This window comes from Solanum dulcamara, chromosome 4 (assembly GCF_947179165.1).
Source record: "Solanum dulcamara chromosome 4, daSolDulc1.2, whole genome shotgun sequence".
In the NCBI taxonomy this organism is placed as follows: Eukaryota; Viridiplantae; Streptophyta; class Magnoliopsida; order Solanales; family Solanaceae; genus Solanum; species Solanum dulcamara.
This window is the reverse complement of record NC_077240.1, coordinates 22,379,276-22,404,341: the sequence shown is the minus strand read 5'-3', so window position 1 is coordinate 22,404,341 and position 25,066 is coordinate 22,379,276. Positions and strand designations below refer to the sequence as shown.

The following is a 25,066-nucleotide window of genomic DNA, read 5'->3' as shown; positions in this document are numbered from 1 at the left end:
TAATATGGGAGTATACTTCTCTCAAATACAAGGAGAAAACAATAATTAACACTTCTCTCTTATAAAAGGAACAACTTACTAAAGAGGATACTCAATACTACAATATTTATCTTGGTGTATAACTCTCTTTATGTTCTTACTCTTTTGGATTGTATTTTGTGGGATAATCTAAATGAGGGCAAGAGACCCTCTATTTATAGGAAACTGCGTAAAATCTGCTTATTACACCTCCCTTTTTGACTACGCGTTTTATAGTATTTGACTATCTTGGACAAAACACGTTAATCCTTGAGCAAAAATTATCTTGCAAAATTGGTCGGCCTTTTCATTACGATGTCGAATTATTTTTCGAAAAAATGACGGTATAGAGCAATAATTGCGCAAGGAATTCTAAAAGTTGGTTGGCCTTTGCATTACAATGTCAAATTATCTTTCGATGAAACAACGGTATAATGCGAGGAAGTCTTTTAGTTGGTCAGCCTTTATATTACGATGTTGAATTATCTTTTCATGAAATTAACAACGGTATATAATGTGAGGAAGTCTAGAAGTTGGTCAGTCTTTGCATTACGACATCGGATTATCTTTCGATGAAACAACGGTATATAATGCGAGAAAGTCTAGAAGTTGGTCAGCCGTAATATTACGACGTTAGAAATATTTTTGGATGAAACAATGCTGCGAGAAAATCCAGAGTAACTTTTGTGAGGGTGCAATTTTTCATTTAATTTCTTAATGTCAACTATACATTAAATCAAAAGTAATAGTAGCAAAGAAAAATAAAAGTGGACAAGCAAAGGCAGAAATATCTCATTTACTATAGGGGTGTCCGAAATATTCTTTTTACTGTTTTACATATGTGTGCGCAAATAATTTTCTTAATTAATCATTACAGAGACATAATTAATGAGAGTGCAATTTTTAATTTAATTTCTTAAAGTCAGCTATACATTAAATCAAAAGTAATAGTAGCAAAGAAAAATAAAAGTGGACAAGCAAGGGCAGAAATATCCCATTTATTATAGGGGTGTCTGAAGTATTCTTTTTACTGTTTTACATATGTGTGCGCAAATAATTTTCTTAATTAGATCATTATATAGATATAATTAATTACTCCCTCCGTCCTATATTAAATGGGCATCTTATTAAAAATATTTGTCTCATATTACTTGATCACTTACTAAATCAAGATAGAATTAATTAAATTTTTCCTATTTTATCCCTACAATTAATATGGTCTTTCGAATGTAAATAATTCTCAATACTAGCTATTGCTATATTCTATGTATATTGCATTGATATAAGCAAAGGGCAAAATGATAAAGTCTTCCAATATATTAATTATTTTTAATCACCGTATAAAGTTGGAAGTGCTCATCTAATATGGGATAGAGATAGTATAATATATTGACACCTCTTGAAAATAATGCAAACTAAATTCTTACTTTAAAACGAAAAGAGAAATATTAAAAATCACCATAGTAAATTATTATATTATTTTCCAAAAAAATGATTTTGATTTTTTTGAAAGGGAAAAGAACACTTATTTCCCAAGTAGGGAAACTATTTACAAACAGTCATCCCCTTGTTTCTTTCATGCCCCTTTATTTTTAACTGTTGATTCGCGTTTAATGTTTGATACCATCGGAATATATATATACTCTGATGGTATTAAAAAGAAGTAGAGAACACTGCTCAGATATTTTTTGATATCATTAGACTATATATATAACAGACAGTGTTTTAGTAAAAGACTATTCAACTACTGTTTGATACCATCAAAATATATAGATACCGTCAGAGTATATAGATAGATACCATCAGAGTATATAGATAGATACCATCAGAGTATATATATACTATATACTCCGATGGTATCTAAGATGAAGAAGAAATGGTTTAGTGAATAGAACAAGGAGGCAGACGGATTAATAGTTTGAGCGGTGGGTCCAACTTGAATAAATCATTTGGATTGAGTCCAATTTAAATAAATACTTTGCCTAATGGGTACAATTTGTATAATTTTACCCTTATTGAAACCCCCCCCCCCCCCCCAAATCCACAATCCCAACAAACCAAACCCCAATACCTAATTTAGGTCTTATTCATATGGGAGTAGTTACCATCAGATAAGCATGAAACACCCCATCAAAGATATCTCTATCAACTTATATAAGGAGGCAAATTATTATATAAATGAATGGTATTTTAAATAGACTGTCTCTGTCAATTTACGAGAAATCTGAGGGGGTATTTGAGTATTTGAAATCTTTAATTTGCATGCTGAGTTGGACTTCCAAATGGATAAATAACAAGTGGAAAAGAAATACAACTAAGCTACTCAAAGATACATAAATCTACGTAGTTACAGCTGTATAGATAATATATTTTATCTTTACTTCATCAATTTACCCAAGCCAAGCAACATTCTTCTTCTTCAACAAGGTTATTAGGACCCATCATGTGCAATTCTGCTTTCTTATAGGGCCGGCTTGCAATAAATTTAGTTGGAACAAGAAAAATCAGTGTTTAATTTTGCATAATACATAAAAAAAAATGTGTTTTTTAACTTAGCCTCAACTGATATTTATGTCTTTCACATTCCAACTATGATTATGCACAAGTAGACATTTAAACTATCATAAAGTTGAACAGATAGGCAGACACACGTGTCTTAGGTGACATATGCAAATCGAGTATATCTCACGCGAATTGCCACGTAAAATGCGTGTGTGTACTTGTATAATTTTATACAAATTTAATTATCTATTTATGCATACTCAAAATTTGGAGACATAAATGTCAACTAGGCCAGATTAAAAAGTACATTAATGTATTATGTCTTTAATTTTTGTCCCCGGTTACAAATATTAGTGCAAATATAAACATCCTCAGAATTTTTGCTCCTTCTTACTAATTATTCTTCATAATCCTTGCTTATTTGTAGTTGATTTGAAGTGATTTGGTCGAAAATTGAAAAATATCATTATTTGATTATTTTTTTAGCCTAATTATTGAAGAATTAAATTCCTCTAACACAAAACCTATTGTCGCGCAAATTGTTTTAATAGAATAAGAAAATTAAATAGCAGTACAAAATAATCCAATTTGTGTTGTATAAATCTCCCTTTTGTGGGTGTTAGTTAATTGGGGTGAATTATTGACAATGAGAACTATAAAAATATAAAAATAAAAGAATCAATCGTTAATTTAACAAATATATAGTCATCAATGAGATTTGTTCCAAGGCAGAAAATCAATCCCTTGACAAGTTAACATAATGACTATTGCAGTTAATTGCGGAGCTCTCAACGAATGCACTCAATTATAGGTGTCAGACGACGGGTTAGATTGAATTCGAACGGATCAAAATTTGTTGAGTTAGTAAAGGGGCAAGTCATTCAATTATAGATGGAAATGAGTCATTCAATTATCGATAGTAAATGAACCCATTGTTATAAATTAACTAACTTGACAATTTTATAAAGGAAGAAGAACAAGAGAATATGTATATAGAAAGTGTTAATAGAGAGAGTAGTAATATAGAGAGAGTAATAGCAATTCTTTCTCTTATGTGTTTTGTGTGTTTTTACATTGAAGTTTAAGGCTATATTTATAGCCATATTTACAAGTGGAGGAAAATATTAATGGACATTTTACCCACTTAAAAAGTAAATGGACTATCCACCATTTTAAGTGGACAACCATTTTACTTGGTTGATATTACTTGGTTGATAATACTTGGTTGATAATACTCCCCCTTGGATGTCCACGAGAAATGTGCCTCGTTAAAACCTTATTAGGAAAAACCCAGTGGGAAAAAGCCTAATGAAGGAAAAAGAGTACACATATCTGATAATACGCCTTGAGTGCTGCCTCATTAAAAACCTTATCAGGAAAACCCAGTGGGACAAAACCTTGACTAAGGGAAAAAGAGTACAGCGCGTATTTTGCTCCCCCTGATGAAAATATCACTTAATATCTCGAAGACGACGCATTCCAATTTTGTATCTCATTTTCTCAAAGGTTGATGTTGGCAATGCTTTGGTGAACATATCCGCCAAATTGTCACTTGAACGAATTTGTTGGACATCTATTTCACCCTTCTTTTGAAGATCATGAGTGAAAAAGAATTTTGGTGAAATATGTTTTGTTCTGTCTCCTTTGATGTATCCTCCCTTCAGTTGAGCTATACATGCAGCATTGTCTTCATACGATATTGTTGGAGCGTCTTTTGTCAAAGAAAGACCACATGTTTCTTGAATGTGTTCAGTTATTGATCTTAACCAAACACATTCTCGACTTGCTTCATGAATGGCTATTATCTCTGCATGATTTGAGGAAGTGGCAACCATAGTTTGCTTTGTTGAACGCCATGATATAGCTGTACCCCCACATGTAAATAAATAGCCTGTTTGCGATCGACCTTTATGGGGATCAGATAAATATCCCGCATCTGCATAACCAATCAATTGTGACGTGGAATCATTTGAGTAAACAATCCCATATCAATGGTACCTCGAAGGTATCTGAATATATGCTTAATTCCATTCCAGTGTCTGCGTGTTGGTGAAGAACTAAATCTTGCTAACAAGTTTACTGAGAAAGCTATATCTGGTCTAGAATTGTTGGCAAGATACATTAATGCACCAATTGCACTAAGGTATGGTATTTCAGCACCAATAAGTTCTTCATCATTTTCATAAGGCCGAAACGGATCTGTATTAATATCAAGAGATCTCACAACCATTGGAGTACTCAATGGGTGTGCTTTATCCATATAAAATCTCTTTAAAATATTTTCAGTATATGTTGACTGATGGACAAATATCCCATTTGTAAAATGTTCAATTTGTAGACCAAGACAAAATTTTGTCTTTCCAAGATCTTTCATTTCAAACTCCTTTTTCAGGCATTTTACTGCCTTTGAAAGTTCTTCTGGAGTTCTAATAATATTTAAATCATCAACATATACTGCTATTATGACAAATTCAGATCCAGACCTTCTCATAAAGACACAAGGGCAAATTGAATCATTTTTATATCCTTCTTTTAGCAAATATTCGCTAAGACGATTGTACCACATTCGCCCTGATTGTTTCAACCCGTACAAGGATTTTTGAAGTTTTATTGAGCAATTTTCTCGAGAATCCTTGTATGCTTCAGGCACTTTGAACCCTTCGGGAATTTTCATAAAAATGTCGTGGTCCAATGAGCCATATAAATAGGCAGTGACCACGTCCATTAACTGCATTTCAAGCTTTTCATGAACTGCCAAATTCATTAGATACCTGAAAGTAATTGCATCCACCACAGGGGAATATGTTTCCATATAATCAATGCCAGGTCTTTGCGAAAAACCTTGGGCTACAAGTCGTGCTTTATATCTTACGACTTCACCCTTTTCATTTCGTTTACGCACAAAAACCCATTTGTGCCCTACTGGCTTGACACCTTCAGGTGTTCGAACTATTGATCCGAAAACTTCACGTTTTTCAAGTGAAGTTAACTCTGCTTGAATTGCATCCTTCCATCTTGGCCAATCATTTCTCTGTCTGCATTCATCGACAGATTTTGGTTCAAGATCCTTATCTTGTTGCATTATTTCAATGGCAACATTATAAGCAAAAATATTATCGACCACAATATTATTTCGGTTCCACCGTTTTCCTGTCGAGACATAACTTATTGAGATTTCTTCATTCTCATTATTTTCAGGTACTTGGACCTCCTCGGTGGTATCACCATTTGTTGTGTCTCTGGGCTCTTCTTGAGCACTCGCCTCCAAATTATGATCATCTTGATCATTCATTCCTTTCCTTTTTCGAGGATTTTTATCTTTGGAACCAAATGGTCTTCCACGTTTTAAGCGTGGTCTAGATTCATTTGCCTGAATAAGTTGTCCTACCGGGACATCAACTCGAACTTGAGCATTAGCAGCTGGGATATGCGATTTAGTAACCTGTGGAAGGTTAGTAAATGCATCCGGCAGTTGATTTGCAATATTCTGCAAATAAATCATCTTTTGAACTTCTTGCTCACATTGATTTGTTCGAGGATCTAAATGAGATAGTGACAATGAATTCCAATCTATCTCATTTTTCATCTGCTTATATTCTCCCCCTAATGTTGGGTATACTGATTCATCAAAATGACAATCAGCAAATCTTGCCGTAAATAAATCTCCAGTCATAGGTTCCAGATATTTTATAATAGAAGGAGATTCATACCCAACATATATTCCCAACCTTCTTTGGGGACCCATCTTTGTGCGATGTGGTGGAGCAATTGGGACATATACCGCACACCCAGATATTCTAAGATGGGATATATTTGGCTCCCTTCCAAACGCCAACTGTAATGGGGAAAATTCATGATAATTTATTGGCCTTACGCGCACAAGTGCTGCTGCATGCAAAATAGCATGCCCCCACACTGAAATAGGAAGTTTTGTCCTCATTAGCAATGGTCTAGCTATCCATTGGAGGCGTTTAATCAATGATTCCGCTAGACCATTTTGTGTATGTACATGAGCGACCGGATGCTCAACTTTTATTCCAATCGACATACAATAATCATTAAATGATTGAGATGTGAACTCACCAGCATTATCAAGACGAATTGTCTTTATTGCATAATCTGGAAATTGTGCTCTTAACCTTATAATTTGAGCTAACAATCTCGCAAAAGTCATGTTGCGAGTTGATAATAAGCACACATGTGACCATCTTGTAGATGCATCTATCAAGACCATATAATATTTAAATGGTCCACATGAAGGGTGAATTGGCCCACATATATCACCCTGTATACGTTCCAGAAACGCAGGGGATTCAATCCCAACCTTAGTTGCTGATGGTTTGATAATCAGTTTTCCTTGGGAACAAGCAACACAAGAGAATTCCTTAGATTGAAGAATTTTCTGATTCTTCAAAGTGTGCCCATGTGAATTCTCAATAATTCTGCGCATCATATTATAACCGGGATGGCCCAACCGATCATGCCAAATGATAAAATCATCAGAATCAGTAAACCTTTTGTTTACAATGGCATGTGATTCAACAGTACCAATATTTGTATGGTACAACCCAGAAGAAAGTGCAAGTAATTTTTCGTGCACAATTTTCTTCTCCATATTTATTGTAGTAATATAAAGGTATTCAACCTTTCCTTCATTTGCAGTCTCAATATGATAGCCATTTTGGCGAATAACCTTGAAACTTAGCAAGTTTCTTTGAGACTTACTACAATATAATACATTATCAATTACCAATATCGTTCCTCCAGGTAGTAATAAGGTTGCTTTTCCAGAGCCTTCAATTAATTTTGTACTACCAGATATTGTATTGACATAGTCCTTTTTCATAATCAAATGACAAAAATATTTCTTTTCTTTTAATATTGTATGAGTTGTGGCACTATCCAAAATGCACATATCTCCATTATTCATCTTGAATCCAATTGAAGACTGATAAATTTATTTATCTTCATAAAATAAAAATGCGTTGTAAGAAAATAAAATAAGTAACAATTTTGCTAGAAAAACATAAGTCCCTTTTTTTTTTTTAAGTTAAATTATGGTTATTTAGAATTTAAAAAATTATATGATTCAATTATGATGAATGTTACAATAATTTAGTTTATGGAATTATATACTTATTAACCTTAAATAAATATTATACACAAGTATTAAAAACAAATATAAAATATTATAAAACATTAATATAATATTATTCATCATGTATAGATAATTTGTTTATTGACAAAAATAATACAATCATTATATATTATTAATGTCTAAAACATTAACAAGAATAAACAATTAGCATAATGACATTAAATAAGGCGAATATTATTTTTAGTAACAATATGATATTAAGATTAAATAATAGCACACTAATAGTAATTAATTACAACATTGTAAAATAGCACAATGTAATAAATAATATACAATTATCATAAAAATGTGACCTTGATTATTATTTTTTTTTCTTCAAATACATAAACGTAAAAACACAATAATTCGAAGTACATGATAACATATTGAAAAACATGAAATTAAACATCAATTAAGATCCTTAAAAAAATCTTCAACCTCCAAATGAGTAATATCATTGAGGTCATTAAAATCATCATCCCTTAAGGCCAGATTTGTTTCAATATTATCATTATTCAAAGGCCTTGCCTCAACATTATTTTCGAACGCCAAGTGTGACTCTATCCGAGCATTAGAAGAAGAGGCACCACCTCTATTTGCCTTTCTTTTAAAAGAATTTTGATAAAGTCTTACAAAATGCTCAGGCGTCCGACATTCATTTTTCCAGTGGCCTTTCATGCCACAACGATGACAGTTACTTTTTGAAGGGTCATTTTGAGAACTGATATTGTTCTCCCTTTTATGTTGACCACCACCACGACGATTATTATATCGTCCTCTGCCATTGTCACGCCCACGCACATTATTATGACCTTGATATTTATTATGTCTTCTTTCAGACTGGCCATGTGCTTTTACCATATTTGCCTCCGGTAACGGAGCAGTTCCAGTGGGACGGGCTTCATGATTTTTCATTAAAAGGGCATTATGTTGTTCAGCCACCAGAAGGCATGATATCAATTCAGAGTATTTTTTAAAACCCTTTTCACGGTATTGCTGCTGTAATATTACATTAGAGGCATGAAAAGTAGTTAGTGTCTTTTCTAACATGTCCTCATCATTTATATTTTCCCCACATAATTTTAATTGGGAAGTTATTCTAAATACAGCAGAATTATACTCAATTACGGTTTTAAAATCTTGAAACCGTAAGTGCATCCACTCATAACGAGCCCTTGGCAATACCGTTGCCCTGAGGTGGTCATACCTCCCTTTTAAGTCTTTCCACAATTCAAGTGGATCTTTCACTGTCAAGTATTCTATTTTTAGGCTTTCATCTAGATGATGACGAAGGAAAATCATAGCCTTTGCTTTATCCTGACTTGATGCTGTATTTCCTTCAATTATAGCATCACCAAGACCCTTAGCGGTAAGGTGAATTTCAGCATCAAGTACCCATGACAAATAATTTTTACCAGAAATATCAAGTGCCACAAATTCCAATTTTGACAAGTTTGACATGATGAAAATTAATTTGAAAGTAACAAAGATAACTTAAAAATTAAATTTCTTTAGTAGATATACCTGATATAGAAGTTAATTTTCTAAAAAATTAGAGCTTCGTGCTGATAACGTGTTATAAATTAACTAACTTGACAATTTTATAAAGGAAGAAGAACAAGAGAATATGTATATAGAAAGTGTTAATAGAGAGAGTAGTAATATAGAGAGAGTAATAGCAATTCTTTCTCTTATGTGTTTTGTGTGTTTTTACATTGAAGTTTAAGGCTATATTTATAGCCATATTTACAAGTGGAGAAAAATATTAATGGGCATTTTACCCACTTAAAAAGTAAATGGACTATCCACCATTTTAAGTGGACAACCATTTTACTTGGTTGATATTACTTGGTTGATAATACTTGGTTGATAATACCCATTGGTTTAAATTTGGACGAACAAAATGTGGAAGTTAATAAATAGGTGGATTAGTGACACATCCAAAAGTTATTTGGCTAGAAAAGGGCTAAAATGTGGGTCCTAGCGCATTATTGTTTCTTTATAATCTTATAGTACCTTATAAAATTATTATTGTTATTTATTATGACTATATATAATCTATTAAAATAAAATATCTTTTTGAAAATAGTTTGACAAGATTTCTCATTGATCAATCTGAGTGAGACAAATATCAACCCAAACTTTGATAGAACGAAATGAATTGAGCTAATAAATAAGCGAGTCAATAATAAACTCAAACTTAAATGGGTTGGGTGGATTATGATTTTTATGGACTAATTTTGCCACTTTACACCTCATAACTTTCTAATTTTATGAATGCTTATAATTAGTTACGAATACGATCTTTGTTTGATTGAGCACGAAATTTAAGAAAGTAAAAAAATAATTGATTTTTTTAATTTTAAATTAAAAATATGCAAAATGTATCAAATTGATTTAGTATCTTGTGATATTAAAATGTTATGTGGTGTTGGAATTAAAAGTTACTCCCTCCATTCCCTTTTATTTAGCCCATATTGACTTTATACTCTCATGAGTCTCATTAAGAAAATAAGAGTTTATTTTATTAAGTTAACCTTATTAGTTAGGCTTTGAAAATTTAGATTTAGCTACTATTAGTACTTTATTAGTTACTTATTAATCAGATAATAATTATGCGGGAAATCTATCTTGATTTACTAAACAAACAAACAAACAAAAATTACTATAAGGGAGATGTAAAAAAAGTGACTCTCTTTTTTTTTTAAAAAAAAAAAAAGACAGGTGAATTAAAATAGAGGGGGCAACTTCTTCTTCTTTTTTCTAGGTTTCAGTGGTTTTAATTTCCTACATACCCTATGACTACTTTCCCCTTCCTTTTAGGAGAAGGAAATAAAAATTGTCCACTTAACCTTAATACGCTAGCAAAAATTAAAACCATAGTTTTGTATTTTCTTCTTTTTTTTTATAACAAAGTTTCCTCATTAATTCTAAATGATGGTATCAAAAATTAGATATGAGAGATTAACTTTTTACTTAATACTTTTCTTGGTTTTTGCATACATCTTATGGCTAATGAATTGTACAATATTTGAAACTAAGTATAAAAAACAAATATTTATACTAGCTGGACAGAGTAACATGGCTGGACGAGGAGGGCTATGTTCCACCGGCTAAACAGGAACTCAAGAACCTCTACATGGGATAGGACCAACTATGGATCCTGAATTTGGGACCATAGGATTAGTCCCTTGTGCGGTCGGAGGCACGAATATCGATAGGTACATGTATTATCTCGTTTTAAACATATATATGACATTATTAATTTAGTGACTCGATAATTCTTGAATTCGACTCTCAGTATGAATACTAAATATTATAGTTAATTTTTGCAAGGCTCTACAATGACATGATTAAAAGAGCTGAAATTGCTGTGCAAGATGGTGGAACAATTCAAGCAATTCTTTGGTACCAAGGGGAAAGAGATACATTAACTTTGAAAGAAACAAAATCTTATAAAAGAAAATTGGAGAAATCTTTTGAAGATTTCCGTACTGATTTACTCTCCGTTACTTCCTATTTTTCAGGTACAAATTTGTCTAAAAATGTCAATGTGAATTTAATTTTAAAAACTCTATTGTGGTATGAATTAAAAATGATTGAATCTCAACAAAAAAAAATAATAATGATGTTATTGACTAATATCAGGAATTTTATTAGTAGTCATCATTGTTTTCTAAAATTGACATGTTAACAATATTTACAATGGACCACGTACAACGTAGAATGTGTTTTTGGATAATATGCTATATGTAATGAAACAATATTAGTGTATATGAAGGATAATTATTATCTACGTTATGTTTCAACTGAATTATGATGATTGTGGAGTTAGGTGATAATTGTGAGTCGTAAAAGTGTTTATAATGTTGAAAGAATTGGAGTAGAAAAAACATAAAGAGAAAGTTAGTTGTGCAGTATATTGTTTTTTACTTTATTATTAAAATAGAAAATAATTTCTTGAGAAGACATTTACCAGAATCAGTATGTGTGAAATAGTTCTCTTTTTCATAATCATGTGATTGACATAAAATTTCAAATTCTTTATTTATTTGTTTGTTTCAAGAAAGAAAATTTGTAACATTAGCCATATAATTTCCATGATATCCTTAGGTTAATTGGTTGTATAGCTCTTTACAAATTTATTTTTTGTAAAGATATTTATTTTTATATTTTCTCTGTCTCAATTTATATGACACACTTCCTTTTAGTCATTCCCAAAAAGAATCACACATATTTTATTTGGCAAATATTTTATGACATTATCAATATTTTACTCAGGTTGAGTCTCACTTATTTGTCAAAATGTCCGGTGTACTCCTCTATTTAAAAATTTATTTATTTTTAAAATATTGTGGAGTTTTTTCATATTTTTTAAATTACGTATCCAGTCAAACTATATGATATATGATATCAATCGAGATGAAGGAAACTTATAATAGATTTGAAAATACATACAAGGGACCTTATATGCTTATTTCCTTGTATATATTTCAAATTGAAAAAGGACTCAATTAACCCATTTTCCCCATATTTTTTCTCCTTTTAAAGTGATTATATTAACCCTTGCAAAAACTTTGTATGTTTCACTCTTAATTTTTCACCAAGAAATTAATATTATCATATAGTTTCACAGTTCTTCTTACTAAATTAACTATTTATGTAAATTTTATTGTTTTGGGCTATAATTGTATAGGCAGCCCTGGCTTCTGGAGAAGGACCCTTTATGAAAGGAGTGAGAGAAGCCCAGCTTGGAATTAGGCTTGCTAATGTAATAAGTAATAACTATAGATGCTTTGGGCCTGCCTTCGGAACCAGATCACTACTCCAGCCCAAGTCCAACTTGGATATAAGTTGGCTCATGCATTTGTAAAAGCAATCAAAGTAACGACGCTAAAGAACAGATAATTAAAGTAATTGTAAATCAGTATGAACTTAGAGCTGTTTGGCTTAGCTTAATTAATTAAAATAACTTATAAGCTACTTTCAGCTTATAAGATTCCTAAGAGAAGCTAAACCAAACAGGCCCAATTATGTTTTTAAACTTATTTTAAGCACAAAATGATTTTAAATTGGTCAGTCCAACACTCAAAAAGACACTAAAAATAAGTTGTTTTCAGCAACTTATAAGCTAATTCAAACGGACTCTTAAAAGTTCCATTGGTTTAAATGTACCTCTCAAATTAGTGTAATTGTGGGTTCGAGCCCTACTAAATTCATGTAACGCAAGGCGATAACAGTGGATCTAGGTTAAAGTACGTGTCATGTATTCATTGTGCTGATGTGACCACCATATGCAGGTAAGTTCTTACCAATTAGGTACCTATGTGAATATACCCACCACGATCAAACATGCAAAAACAGTGCGCAAAAAACACGACCTTTTACACTTGATAACCAAGGCTCAATATAACTTCTCACTCCATCAAATAAACAAAGGAAGATGTTATTCAAACTCTAAAGAAGGTTTGATAAACAAGAGTGAGTACAAAGAGATACCACTTCAAAATAAACCTTCATGCAAAAAAAATTGAAATGATTGATACTCATCAAGGTTTTCCTTTGGAAGATTCAAATGTAAAGTACGTTTTTTATTTGTGCAAGAAGCAGAACAACATCGTTATGAGAAAGAAACACCTCAGGGCAGTCCAAAGCAAGAGGATGTTCATCTTTCAGATAAAACCACAAAGGGTAAAATAACTAAAACGGGCTATCATGCAATCAGAAGTTGATAGGTTCCTTCAAGAGTCTCTCCATCTGTCGTGCCCTAGTTCTTATTGACATGTCAAAAACTTTCTGGCCAAATTCTATGACAAGCCCACCGAGAATGCTAGGATCAATCTGTAACAAGAAGGAATCAATATCATAAACAGATGTGATCTTTGTCGTTGAGAATTTTCTAAAAAAGTTTTAGTATCATAATGTACCTTCTGTTCAATGATCACCTTCTTCCCTTTTCCCATCACCTCTTGCAATGTCTCCTTCAATTCTTTCTCCTCTTCTGGAGGAAGAGGCTGGGTAAAGAAAAATAAAAAGATACAACAATCAGATATCTAACTACAAGAAAATAACAAACTACAACAATCAGATGAACATATATAGATTACTGCCAGCAATTAAAATCTTATACCAACCAGCAGTTAACCACCCCTACCTTCAGGTGCATGAGAGCAGGGTAACAAAGAAGTCAACTCAAAGCATCATGCATTACATTACGAAGAATAATGAAGGGTCCTCACCAATAATAACTATTAGACATTGAAATATTAGAATGGAATTATCCACCTACTATTTACATGGGACATCATTTATTAGTCGCATTAAAAGTGCAGATACATTGAATTTTGAAGTAAAATGCAACGTAAGAACTGCAGTCACTATCTTTCCACTAGAAAAGACGGTCGCTTCAGGCACAAATTTTCAAGAATCCCCATAAACAGTTTATAATAACTCTGTACTGCATTCATCCTCATAATTTGAGTATCACTCAGTCTCCAAAGAAGCATTAAGTAAATACCATACCGAAATATAGTCTTTTTTAACTTGAAATAGCCCTTGTCAAACTAAATTAAAAGAGCAAAAGATAATTGAACGCAAACTTCTAATTCCAAATAGGCGAACTTACAATAACAGTTGTTACAGTGGCTTTAAGTTCCCCCTTGTGTGCCATGGTTAACTCTGCAAACCTTTTTGCAATGGCATCAATATGTTTCAGCCTCCCATTTTCAGCCAAAACAACTAGAAATACGAAGGTGAAAGAACACATCAGACAAACATAAAGTGATTATAAACGAAAAGAAGATTAGCCAAGCAGATTAATTAAAAAAACACATGCTCAGCTACCACATGACAATAACAAACAAAGAGATGAACCTATGAAATCTTAGTGGTGTGAAGCTCAGATCTTTAAATCAAACACAGCAACCAATGGAGAATAGGCAACAGTAAGTCAAAGTTTCTGCAAAAGCAAAATATAACTTTACAGCTGATGCTGCCAATGTGATAATGAGGAAGAACTATTCCCGAGGCAATGAAATAGTATGAAAAGAGTAGAAATTCTCATGTCAGTAGAAAGGCCATAAATGACAGAAACAGATACCAGAACCAAAGGAGAAGTTCAAAATAAATTGTTCTTGAAGTTCACAAGAATTAATACCACGAAGTTGTAAGCTTTGCTAAATAGCTTTAGGGGCAATCTAGGGATTCTGAATGATGACGGACCACATGTATACCATATTTAGTTGGAAAGATCAAGGTCGAGATTGTATTTGGCATTATTACTTGGTTACCTCATGCGTTTTGCAAAAAGAAGGAAAACTAAAGTAAGTGTTAAGGAATACCCACACATAGTTTAGCATTCACGAAAAAATATATATATTGAGAATGCATACGTTTAGAGAACTATAATCTTAAAAAACGTTTTCTTAAAAAATCACTCTTAGACCACATATAAGATAAATCTTTCAAGTAAAATAACTCTACTAAAATATTTTTAACAAGTCACTCTACGAAAATATTTTCAGAATTATATACTTTTAATACTCAAAAACATCAGGTGGTGGAAAAAATAGCTACTTTTGACTAGGGCAGACTTGGGAGTAGGGAGAGATGACAGAAATGCAAAAGGGTAAATATGGGTCAGGTTCGAACAATTTCTCCAGATTAGTCCAGCGTGAGGGAGCAAACTGAGCATAGTCCCCTGCTAATCCCGTGATCTTCCAAACCAAACAAGTGATTGATTCAATTTTCTTTTTCTTCCCCCAATCCAACCAAAATACATGTACAATACATTAACCAAACAGGCCATCAAGATCCAGAACCACCCGACAATATAAAATAGACACCAAAGACACGCAAGGATCAGATAATCCTAAGTCAACCGTCAATCGCATCATTGTTCATCCAGACCTTTTTTTAATTTCATCACCTAGATCATTTTCATTGTCTAGAAAAGAAAATTACTATCCTTATTGATTTTTCTAACAAGTAACAATAGTAATTACTAATCAAATACATATATAGGTCAAATGTACAAACAAATCCTACAAAATTAATTAAAAGGGATGTATCTTTTGGATCGTCTTGTTTGGCTCAAAGCATTAATCTGAAGTAATGCAACACAAGTTTCAGTTTAGAGTATGAAGAGATGATCATTAAGCTAGGACAACAAAAACCAACAAATAGTGACAATGAAGAAGAATTTACTATTTGCTAGTAAGATTCGCATTGATCAAAGGAACTTGCTCATCTAAACCAGAATATCATCTGATCCCCTTAATTCTACATCTCATTAGGTAAAATGTCATCTGATTAGGATGCCAAACACTTCTTTATGGATTTAAGCTATATGCATCGACGTATAGATTGTTTTACACCATCAAAAGTAGTTAGTTACCAATTAATGCATATCATATAGATTTACTTGTAATTACCTATTAGTAACCTTATTTTGTGAATATTTTGTGCACTGTCAATGCAAGTAAGTTAAAAATTATCTGTTGACTAATTTACAGGAGAAAGGGTTTATGCATTCTCCTAATTTACTATTTGCTAGTAAGATTCACATTGATCAAAGGAACTTGCTCATCTTAACCAGAATATAGATACCAAATTGATGTGATTCTTTGAGTTAACAAAGAAACAACCAACCAGGATCAAAACTTGAAACTGCAACAACAGTTGAACAGTCCAATTTCAAGAAATGGATGTATCTCAAGCCATATATATTATAATCAACTATCAAGAATACTTTCAGAAATAACAATATAATTTTTTTATCATACCCAAGAAGTTCTTTGTGAGATCTCCAAATTTAGCCTGTGAAGAGATGTCAGTCATGGCCTTCACTCTCGTCTCTTTACGTACAGAGAGATCCTTCATAAACTGAGAAAATTTAGGACTTTTCTTTGAAGCCTCAATAAGGTCCAAAAGCTCGGTCTCGACCTTCTCCAATGCATTAGCTTTTACAGCTGAGATGTACAAAGCTGAGGCATAATTTCCAGAAACCCCATACATAGTCACGGGAACCTAATACATCATAGAGAAGCAAAAGATCTTAACACATTTAAGGCTCATATTCCAAGAGATTTGGTGAGCGTATCTATTTCTTCCATATCTTTGAATATGAAGGAAAGGACATGATGTAATTGTTTCAAAAGGCAGAGATTGCTATTATTTTCAATTTAAACTTAAATTAACTCAGAGGAAGAGAGATTAGCGCAAAAGAAGAAACAGTTTAGCTATCATGAGTCAAAATATAAAAAAGAAATTCCGAAATTCTGTAGAATTGGTAAGAATGAACAGGTCCCAGACATACATAACTGACAGGAGAATAGGGAAAGTTTTGTTGAATGAAAATAGGGAAAGTTTTGTTACTACATGGCTAATAATCAACCTCTACAACCACAGTATTCTATAACAATAATGAGAAGATGAGTTGTTTTTCTACACATACAGCTTGAAACAGATAAAGGTAATGCCGAGCCCTCTGAGTCTAGTGGCGATTCATTGGTAATCGATGTTGACTCTCTATCAACCAATAATGTGGGACTATTACATGGTTAAAAATTGACTTGCTCTCTTGAATAATCCCCCCCAGTAGTGCTGCTAAGAACTTCTGTAAACACTTTTCAGGCAGTATCTCAGTTCTATATGACAGACTTATGGGAAAATTGGCAGCAAAAAGAAAAAAGGAATCGCTAGGAGCACAGGTGAGATAAGCATCACACCATGTTATCCATTGCCAAAGGAATCACCAAACGAAGGAATCAATTTAATGATATGTGTGCAAAATAAAAAGTATGGTATGTTCATTCTTCATTTTCAAAAACATCGGTTGAATCAACATTGTTGTATCTTTACTAGAAAATTTAGTCTGGTGCAGAAAACAATTTTGATGAGTTGATTTACCCAATGGGGTTCAATATGCATTTACTCTAGGCTAGGAATGCACTGATTTAGGCAGAAATAAGTTGCATTTACTCTAGGCTAGTAATCCAATGCTTTAGGCAGCAATTAGTTGGTGTTAAATGTCAATATACTGTGGGTTTATATCCAACCTTTGAAAAGAAAGGAGTTGAATTTTGCTTGAAAGTATTGATTACTCTAAACAATTCAAGGAAGTCCTTGGGCTCCACCTTATACTTGAAATCAAAGATGCATAGGAAATTAGACTTCACATATCAAACGTCAGTTTAAATGTTTTATGTTGAAGCTTACCGTTGAATCAATATTGTTGCATCTTTAGTGGAAAATCTAGTATGCAGATACAATTTTGAGGATTTGATGTACCTAATGGGATTCAATAGGTATTTACTCTAGGCTAGGAATGCAATGCTTTCGGCAGAAATAAGTGACATAGTGAAAGATTCAATTTTAGTGTAAACTGTTAAGTAAAACAACCTCTGCAAAAACAAATATCAAACACACAACTACACCTACAATCTCATATGATTACTAACCTTTACTTTTTTTTCTTTGGCAGCTGGGGCAGAAGCATAATTTCTTGACAACTGCAAAAAAGAAATGACCAACATTCATAAAAAGTATCAATAAAACAAACCACTTTACCAGACCACAACAGTATTGACACTTTTAACAGTTCTGTAAAGAATAGCCATTCAATTAAACTTCAAACAGGATGTGCTTATGCACAATCCAAAGTTTTCTCTTTTCAAGTACTTCGGGTGTAAATAAAACAAAATTACCAATGGTTACAATATGATATTCAATTTCAATAAAAAAGAAACTCCAGGAAACAGACTTAATATTCACATAGCAACAAGCTACCAAGCCCCTTCCTGAATAAAAGTTCTAAAAGGCTAATGCTTGGGCATGATGTGGGGATAATCTTAAAATTCCTGCCTCCTCCCACCCAACCACCACATCTAGCCCCCCACATATACCGAGGTCAAAAGGTTTTGTTTTGCAATAAACGATGGGGACAAATAACAGAACAAAAGGTAACACCAAAATACTCCACCCTAAGTTGCAAACATATAATCATTTCCATCGTTTTCACTTTCAATTTTAAAATGCTACTCCACATAGAGGGTTAGTTCTGACTCTGTATATCACAGAAAAAAAAAATAGAACCCAAAAGCAACATTCAACCATTTCACATAAACATACATCGAGAATAAAAAATATCCAATTTCAAAGTCAAATAAATAAAAAAATAATCGAAGAATCTAAACTCAAGATGCAGATCAAAGCACAACCCAGAAAATTCAAAAACATCATCAACATCAAAGACGAAAAGTAGGTCTAATTAGTGATAAGAATGAATACCTCGTGATTGGAGATAAGGACCGGATAAAGAGCGGATCTTGAATCAGATGAAAGGGCTTTGCGTACGAGAGGGAGTGTAGATCTAATACGCCCTGCCATTGCCATCGCAGAGAAGCTTTTTCTTCGAAACCGATTTGCTTTTCACAGAGATGTATGGCTTTTTGTAGTGTTGAAAATAGCTGAGGGTTACGGGGTAAAGAGTCTTGAGTAGGCTGGTGATTTTACTGCCCTAAGAGGGCATAGGATTTCTATACTACCACTACCATTCAGTGACACATGTACTTTTTCCTTGGGGTGGGGTTGCGGGGGAGGGGGTTGTAATTTTTTTTTATTTTATTTTACTTTACAAAGAAAAACAATTAAACAAAAAAAATAGAAAAATAAAAGGTTAAATTTCATTGGATCATGGTAATAAAGTCGATCTTGTTATGAAATTAACTTTGCAATTGATTAGAAGAATGGACAGTGAGGTAAAGAGAGAATTAAATAGAGAAACAAAGAAAGGAAATGTAATAGTATCTGTATTCTTAGTTTGTTGTTCAGTACATTTCAATTGCCAAAAGCTTAGCAATTTATAGAGAAGAAAAGGGAAGATGTGGAAAACTTGCCCACTTGAAGTGGGCCCCACACAATTATTTAAAAGTGAAGATAATATTAAGTGGATAGCCACCTACTTGGCTGCTAACACTCCCCCTTGGGTGTCCACGTAAAAACAAAATCCTAATAAAAGAATAAATATCCTTAACACTCATAGATGTTGAGTCTCGTTGAAATCTTACTAGTAAAAACCCATTGGGAAAAAATCTAGCGAAGGAAAAAGAGTACACATAACTGGTAATACGCCTTGAATGCTGCCTCATTAAAAACCTTACCAGGAAAACTCAGTGGGACAAAACCTTGGTTAAGCAAAAAAGAGTACAGCACGTATTTTACTCTCCTTGAGAAAAACTTCATTTGATCTTTTGGAGACGATGCATTCCAATCTTATATCTTAGCTTCTCAAAAGTTGATGTTGGTAATGCCTTTGTGAATAAATCTGTAAGATTATCACTTGAACGAACTTGTTGTACATCAATATCACCATTCTTCTATAGATCATGTGTAAAGAATAATTTTGGTGAAATATGTTTCGTTCTGTCTCCTTTTATGAAGCCACCTTTCAACTGAGCTATGCATGCGGCATTGTCTTCGAATATAACTGTGGGTACTTTAATATCCTTTTCTAGACCGCATATTTCTTTGATGAACTGTATCATCGATCTCAACCACACACATTTTCTACTTGCTTCATGAATTGCTATTATTTCAGCATGATTTGAAGAAGTAGCAACAATGGACTGTTTTGTAGATCGCCATGATATAGCAGTTCCTCCATGTATAAATAGATAGCCTGTCTGAGATTGAGCTTTATGTGGGTCTGATAAATAACCTGCATCTGCATAACCAATAAGGTCTACGCAACCTTTGTTAGTATAAAATAAACTCATATCAACAGTACCCTTCAAGTATCGCAAAATATGTTTGATACCGTTCCAATGCCTTCGCGTTGGGGATGAACTATACCTTGCTAGAAAATTAACAGAAAATGTTATATCGGGTCTAGTTGCATTAGCAAGATACATAAGTGCACCAATAGCACTGAGATATGGTACTTCAGGACCAAGAATTTCTCCATCCTCTCCTGGAGGTCGAAATTGATCTTTTTCCACTTCAAATGATCGAACAACCATTGGAGTACTTAATGGATGTGCTTTGTCCATGTAAAATCTTTTTAAGATTTTCTCAATGTAGGCAGATTGATGGCCAAAAACCCCGTCTGCTAAATGTTCAATTTCCAGACCTAGACAAAGTTTTGTCTTTCCAAGGTCTTTCATCTCAAATTCTTTCTTTAAATACTCAATCGCCTTTTAGACCTCTTCAGGGGTTCCAATGAGATTTATGTCATCAATACAAACGTCGAGTATAACAAACTCCGATTCCATTTTCTTAATAAAAACACATGGACAAATGACATCATTTATATAGCCTTCATTTATTAAGTACTCACTAAGGCGATTATACCACATACGCCCTGATTGTTTCAGACCATATAACTATCTTTGCAGTTTTATTGAGTACATTTCTCGAGACTTTTTACATGTTGCAGGCAATTTTAATCCTTCTGGAATTTTCATGTAAATTTCATTATCAAGTGAACCATAAAGGTAAGCTGTAACTACATCCATTAGATGTATTTTAAGATTTTTATGTACAGCTAAACTGATGAGATATCGAAATGTTATTCCATCCATAACAAGTGAATATGTTTCTTCATAGTTGACCCACGGTCTTTGAGAGAATCCTTGTGCAACAAGGCGTGCCTTATATCTTACAATTTTATTTCTCTCATTTCGTTTTCGTATAAAAACCCATTTATATCAGACTGGTTTTCACACCTTCAAGGGTTTGGACTACAGGTCCAAAATCCTCACGTTTAGCAAGTGAGTCTAATTCTGATTGAATTGCCTTTTGTCATTTTGGCCAATCACATCTACGTCGACATTCTTCGACGGATTTAGGCTCAAAACTTTCACTATCTTGCATGAGGTTAAGTGCAACATTATATGCAAAAACATTATCAATTGTGATTTTAGATCGATCTAAATTTATCTCATCACCGAAAGAATTTATTAAAAGTTCTTCATTCACTTGAGTCTCGGGTTCACTGATTTCTTCAGGAATATCAGCAATTCTCAAACCTTTACCTTCTTTAGGAGGTTCTATTGTAGTATCATCTTTATTATTTCTCACGTTTCTCTTTCTAGGATTTTTATCCTTTGAACCCAACGGTCTACCACGCTTCTGGCGTGTTTGGGATTCAGAAACTATGATACTTGTAGATGGTCCTTTGGGGACATCAATCCGGATAGGTACATTCACTGTAGGAATATGTGACTTAGTTATCCGTTTCAAATCAGTAAATGCATCTGGCATTTGATTTGCTATTTTCTGCAAGTAGATGATCTTCTGTACCTCCTGTTCACATGTGCGGGTACGTGGATCAAAATATGATAGTGATGAAACTTTCCACGCAATTTCTTTTTCTTTTTCGGGTTCCTTTTTCTCTCCCCCTAATGGTGGGAAAATTGTTTCATCAAACCGACAATCTGCAAATCGAGCAATGAATAAGTCTCCAATCAAGGGTTCAAGGTATCGAATTATGGAGGGTGAGTCAAACCCAACATATATGCCCAACCTTCATTGAGGGCCCATTTTTGTACGTTGTGGTGGTGCTACAGGCACGTATACCACACAACTAAAAATTCTTAAATGGGTTATATTTGGTTCATGACCAAATACTAATTGCGATGGAGAGTATTTATTATAATGTGTCAGTCTGAGACGTACAAGTGTTGTTGCATATAAGATAGCATAACCCCAAACAGTAATTGACAATTTTGTTTTCATTAGTAGAGGTTTTGCTATCAATTGTAGGCGCTTTATAAATGACTCTGCAAGGCCATTTTGAGTATGAACATAAGCAACAAGATGTTCAATTTTTATCCCAATTGATAAGTAATAATCATTAAATGCTTGGGATGTAAATTCTCCAGCATTATCAAGGCGAATGACTTTAATTGGATAATCTGAGAATTGCGCTCTCAATCTTATTATTTGTGCTAACAACTTCGCAAACGCCAGGTTGCGAGATGATAACAGGCACAGATGAGACCATCTAGATGATGCATCTATTAGGACCATAAAATATCTAAACAACCCACTAGGTGGATGAATAGATCCACATATATCTCCATGTATACGCTCTAAAAGCCAAGAGATTCGATGCCAACCTTCAGGGTCGATGGTCTGGCAATTAATTTGCCTTGATAACAAGCAGCACATGAAAATTCATCATTTGTAAGAATCTTCTGGTTTTTTAACGGATGTCCAGTTGAATTTTCAAGAATTCGTCTCATCATTATTGATCCAGGATGACCTATTCGATCATGCCATATCACAAATGTATTTGGATCAGTAAACTTCTGGTTTACGATCATATGTGCTTCAATTGCACTAATTTTTGCATAATATAGGCCAGATGACAGAGTTGGTAATTTTTCCAAAATATATTTCTGGCTTGAGACACTCTTGGTTATACCAAGATATTCAATATTCATTTTATTTAGTGTCTCAACATGATATCCATTTCTGCGGATATCTTTAAAACTTAACAAGTTTCTTGGGGATTTAGAAGAAAATAATGCATCTTCTATAACAATTTTTGTCCCCTTAGGCAGAATTATAGTAGCTCTTCCAGAGCCTTCTATCATTTTTGAATTACCAGAAATTGTAGTAACATTTGCTTTTCTTCTTAGCAAGTTAGAAAAACATTTCTCGTCTTTAAATATAGCATGAGTTGTTCCACTATCAATTACACAAATATCCTCGTGATTGGTCATTGATCCAAATAAAATTTGAGGCATTTTCATATTTTCTTCAATAAAAAATAAAATAAGTATTAACCCATGGTACATTACATAGATTTTATTTATTTACATTGACTAGGAAAATACAAACATCATATTTAATACAGATAAAGAGAAAAAATATTTTACATATTATTAGTCCTATCGATATTCATATTTTCGGTTGGAAAATTAAAGAAATCAGCTACATCCAAATGCATGGGCTCAATATTATCTTCAGAGATAAAATTTGTCTCTGGATTATTTTCTGTCCTCTTTAATGATGCCTGATATAGCTGAACCAGACGTTTTGACGATCGGCAAGTCCGTGACCAGTGCCCACACCTCCACATCTATGACATACACTTTCTGAATTATTCTTCGGTAAAGCTTCTGGCTTTTTACCCTGCCTTTTATATTGCTGATCATTTCTCGGTGCCAGCCGAGTATCATGATTAAAATTCCTTCTTTGACCACGACCACGACTGGGGCCATGGCCTCTTTCTCGTTGGTTAGAATTTGTTTGATTCACTTCAGGGAGTGGCAAAGAACCAACTGGCCGACTATCATGATTTTTCATTAATACTTCATTATGTCTTTCAGCAATAAAAATGTGAGAAAGTAATTTAGAATATTTTTTAAATTCTTTTTTGCGATATTGCTGCTGCAGGAGCATATTCGCGGGTGAAAATGTGGAGTATGTATTTTTAAGTTTATCTTGCTCAGTGATCTCTTCTCCGCATAAATTTAACTGAGCTATAATTCTAAATAGAGCAGAATTATATTCAGTTATATTTTTGAAATCCATTAATCTCAGATTTAGCCAATCATGACGAGCTTGTGGAAGCATGACCAACTTCAGGTGGTCATATCTTTCTTTTAAATTTTTCCACAATTTAAGGGGGTCTTTTAATGTGAGATATTGTAATTTTAGCCCCTCGTCAAGATGGTGACAGAGAAATATCATGGCTTTAGCACGGTCTTGATTGGATGCCATATTGTCATCTTTAATGATGTCTGCCAGACCCATTGATTCTGAATGAATTTCGGCATCAAGTGCCCATGATGAGTAGCCTTTTCCAGAGATATCAAGAGCAGTAAATTCAATTTTTGAAATATTTGTCATTTTTTGAAAATAAATTTAAATAAAACTCTTACCACTTTTGTTACCTTGAATAAATAACAGAGCTTTGTGCTGATAACATGTTATGAAATTAACTTTGCAATTGATTAGAAGAATGGACAGTGAGGGAAAGAGAGAATTAAATAGAGAAACAGAGAAAGAAAATGTAATAGTATCTGTATTCTTAGTTTGTTGTTCAGTACATTTCAATTGCCAAAAGCTTAGCAATATATAGAGAAGAAAAGGAAAGATGTGGGAAACTCACACAATTATTTAAAAGTGAAGATAATATTAAGTGGATAGCCACCTAGCTAACAGATCTATCGTTTATAATATATGTCACCCAATTAAGTTATTCGCAGAAGATTCAATCCACTACTTAATAAAATTGTACTTCAAAGCTGTTAACACTTTTTCATTACAATGATTAGTCTATGACATCTACCTTAGGAGTCAAATAAAAATTGATTAATTGAATTTCTTTTTTAGTTTAATAATTTGAGAGATATCCGATAATGATACACATCTATGGTGAATGTACCTCTTTGATAA

General features: G+C 33.2%; 1 protein-coding gene across 1 annotated transcript; it reads right to left on the bottom strand.

Annotated features, from left to right (window-relative positions):
• Positions 1–13,087: 13,087 nt before the first annotated feature.
• Positions 13,088–19,176, bottom strand: LOC129886957 (ATP synthase subunit O, mitochondrial). The gene is made up of 6 exons (XM_055961868.1): positions 18,947–19,176; positions 18,118–18,168; positions 16,441–16,684; positions 14,283–14,395; positions 13,585–13,671; positions 13,088–13,498 (listed from the first exon to the last, which is right to left on the bottom strand). The coding sequence occupies exons 1-6, from the start codon at positions 19,049–19,051 to the stop codon at positions 13,379–13,381; spliced, it is 720 nt and encodes a 239-aa protein (XP_055817843.1). The 5' UTR covers positions 19,052–19,176; the 3' UTR covers positions 13,088–13,378.
• Between the last annotated feature and the right edge of the window lie 5,890 nt (positions 19,177–25,066).

What these genes read in the sequence shown, in the direction of transcription:
- LOC129886957 (XM_055961868.1), bottom strand. Translation starts at nt 19,051, where the DNA reads ATGGCAATGGCAGGGCGTATTAGATCTACACTCCCTCTCGTACGCAAA. An exon ending in TCCTTATCTCCAATCACGAG is followed by an intron (nt 18,169 to 18,946) that starts GTATTCATTCTT and finishes TCTTTTTTGCAG; the next exon opens with TTGTCAAGAAATTATGCTTC. An exon ending in TCTCACAAAGAACTTCTTGG is followed by an intron (nt 14,396 to 16,440) that starts GTATGATAAAAA and finishes TCGTATTTCTAG; the next exon opens with TTGTTTTGGCTGAAAATGGG.